The following is a 2,657-nucleotide window of genomic DNA, read 5'->3' on the forward strand; positions in this document are numbered from 1 at the left end:
CTAAATGAATTTACTCGAGTCTTTTACATTAAGAGAACTGGCACGTGTATTTATTAAAATAAGTATTCCCTTTCGTTGCTCGGAAGTTTATTCCCAAGTGCTTTTAAGAAAACATTTGAAATAGGAATTTCACGAGGAAAATTACACTTTTCTAAATTCAATCAGTCCAGGTTAGTCCGATGCTCTTAAATATAAGCCCTGTTTGAAAATATTATGAATTGGGCATTACGAGATGTGTAAGCTATCGATGATAGGTTTATGCTAGAGGATTGAAAATCGATCGAATATCGATTAGGCATTATGAGATCACAACCGCATGGCGAAAAGATAAACAAGAAAGACCCAAATAAAAGTCTTTAGCTTAACCCAGATGAACCTACCGACCCATACATGGGTTGTAAGAAATAAAAAAATCTACTGTCGTTATTTTATTTTATTTATACAAACCAAAGTATTTTTTTTAAACTTTAGGAGGTACTTGTTGATTATAATGTCAACTAAAGCAGTAAACTGAATCATTTCTCTTTTTATTTGCAAGTGAACAAATGCAGAGAAAAAAATTTAAAACATGTCTTCAAAAAGGTAAGATTATAATTACTTGATGTTATTATTTTCAAAATACGGAACTATTACTCTAAAATAGAATACATTGTAGATTGATTATGTAAAAAAAAATTAAGTCAGCTTCATTTTTTCCCTCTTTTATTTAGCCGTAGATTCCATGGACCCATACATAGGCCCGTCGGCACAACCATAGTACATTTGATCTATATGAGTAAATATGCTNTCACTATAAGTTGAAGAGTTAAATAAATCTCAAACATTGTTAATTAAATTCTGTCAATTTGAATCTTTTCATACAGAAATTAATACTTTTTCAAAGAGCCAACCATTGCATCATAAGTCTAAACTTTTACCTCTAAATCCATTCCTCGACGCAGATGGCGTCCTACGAGTAGGAGGAAGGCTAAAATTATTTAATCACGAGTTCGATAAAAAACATCCTATAATTTTAGATAAATATCGATTAACTAGATTGATTTTAATTGATGAACGTTTACGTCTTTTCACGCAGGGCCTCAGCTCCTGCTAGCTTCCATCAGGGACACCTTCTGGCCCCTGGCTGGCAGGGCGCTTGCTCGCAGCGTCACGAAGGCCTGCGTCACTTGCATCCGTTGGCGCGGCAAGACTATGCAGCCCCTTATGGGCCACTTGCCGGTCAACCGCACTAATGTGTCATTCCCATTTTATTATTGTGGCGCCGATTTTGCCGGGCCATTTCAAATATCCAGTCGTAAAGGACGTGGCAATCGCATCACCAAATGTTATCTATGTATATTTGTATGTCTTACAACCAAGGCTGTCCACCTTGAGGTGGTCAGTGACCTAAGTACTGAAGCTTTTATTTTATGTCTTCGACGTTTTGTATCTCGCCGCGGCAAACCCCATACGATCCATTGCGACAACGGCACTAACTTCGTTGGGGCAAACAATGAACTAAGTAGAATGTTGCGGTCAAGTCGTCAGCCCGTATGCAATTTCACTAGTAGCGAAGGCATAACCATGAAGTTTATACCGGCATACTCCCCCAATTTCGGCGGTTTATGGGAGGCCGGCGTTAAATCGTCAAAATTTCATTTAAAACGGGTCGCGGGCAATAGTTCACTAACATTTGAAGAACTTACTACGCTCTTCGCGCAAATAGAGTCAATCCTCAATTCCCGCCCCCTGTCACCTCTATCTTCCGATCCTCTTGACCTGACTCCTATCACTCCTGGCCACTTCCTCATCGGTCGTCCACTCATGTCGGTGCCATCTCATCCGCCTGAAGAACTGAAGTCTACCAATCGCTACCACATCATAGAGAGACTCCGGCAGCAATTTTGGGACAGATGGAGGACGGAGTACCTATCAGAGCTCCAGGTCCGAACGAAGTGGAGGACAATGCAGCATCAAGCCAAGGAAGGCGACCTGGTCCTACTCAAAGAAGACCACGCCCCACCTATGAAATGGCGCCTAGGACGGATTGTCAAACTCTACCCCGGACCCGACAATATCACCAGAGTTGTGGATGTCAACACGGCCAAAGGAATTGTCCGCCGTGCTCTCAACAAGCTCGTCGCACTGCCGCCTTCGAATGAAGTTGAAACCCAGTCAACTGCTTTCAACGGGCCCCAGTATGTTCGCGCTGCTACATCAGCGCCACCACCGGCGACGCTAGCGCCCTCTATTATAATCAAGCATGCTCCATAGAAAGAAGTCTATGGAGCCGAGAGAATTTTGGTCTATGCGACGACCGCGAACCGAAGCGTCGCTTCCATTTTTTTTACCGCCAACGAGAAAGGCTTTCTTTTCTGTCCTATAATATTGTTTTAAACCGAAGTAAACCCCAATGTTCACCGAAGAATGGCTTATTATTGAAAAGGCCCCTATTTTCAAGATCCTACGATACTACAATCTATAAACCTAAGCTCCAACACTCTTTGTAGACCAGTGCCTCAGCGGCGGGGTTCTTTGCAGACAGAATGCCTCGGCTTTGGCTGAATCGAACGAACGAACCCGGTGGTACTAGCCATTACGGAGCGTGGAAAGAGGAGACAGCATAGCAAAAGTCTACATGCTCTGCGAGGATAGTAACCTATCCATGATGTTGCCTT

The 2,657-nt window shown here is 42.4% G+C and overlaps 1 protein-coding gene across 1 annotated transcript; it reads left to right on the forward strand.

Annotated features, from left to right (window-relative positions):
* The first annotated feature begins 1,563 nt into the window (after positions 1 to 1,563).
* LOC114360242 (uncharacterized) lies at positions 1,564 to 2,253 on the forward strand. Its single transcript, XM_028314861.1, has one exon. It carries the CDS (start codon positions 1,564 to 1,566, stop codon positions 2,251 to 2,253), a length of 690 nt encoding a protein of 229 aa, XP_028170662.1.
* The last annotated feature ends 404 nt before the right edge of the window (positions 2,254 to 2,657 follow it).

Source organism: Ostrinia furnacalis, unplaced genomic scaffold, assembly GCF_004193835.3.
Source record: "Ostrinia furnacalis isolate ACB-3 unplaced genomic scaffold, ASM419383v2 OfSCF4915, whole genome shotgun sequence".
Lineage (NCBI taxonomy): Eukaryota > Metazoa > Arthropoda > Insecta > Lepidoptera > Crambidae > Ostrinia > Ostrinia furnacalis.

What these genes read in the sequence shown, in the direction of transcription:
- LOC114360242 (XM_028314861.1), top strand. Translation starts at nt 1,564, where the DNA reads ATGAAGTTTATACCGGCATACTCCCCCAATTTCGGCGGTTTATGGGAG.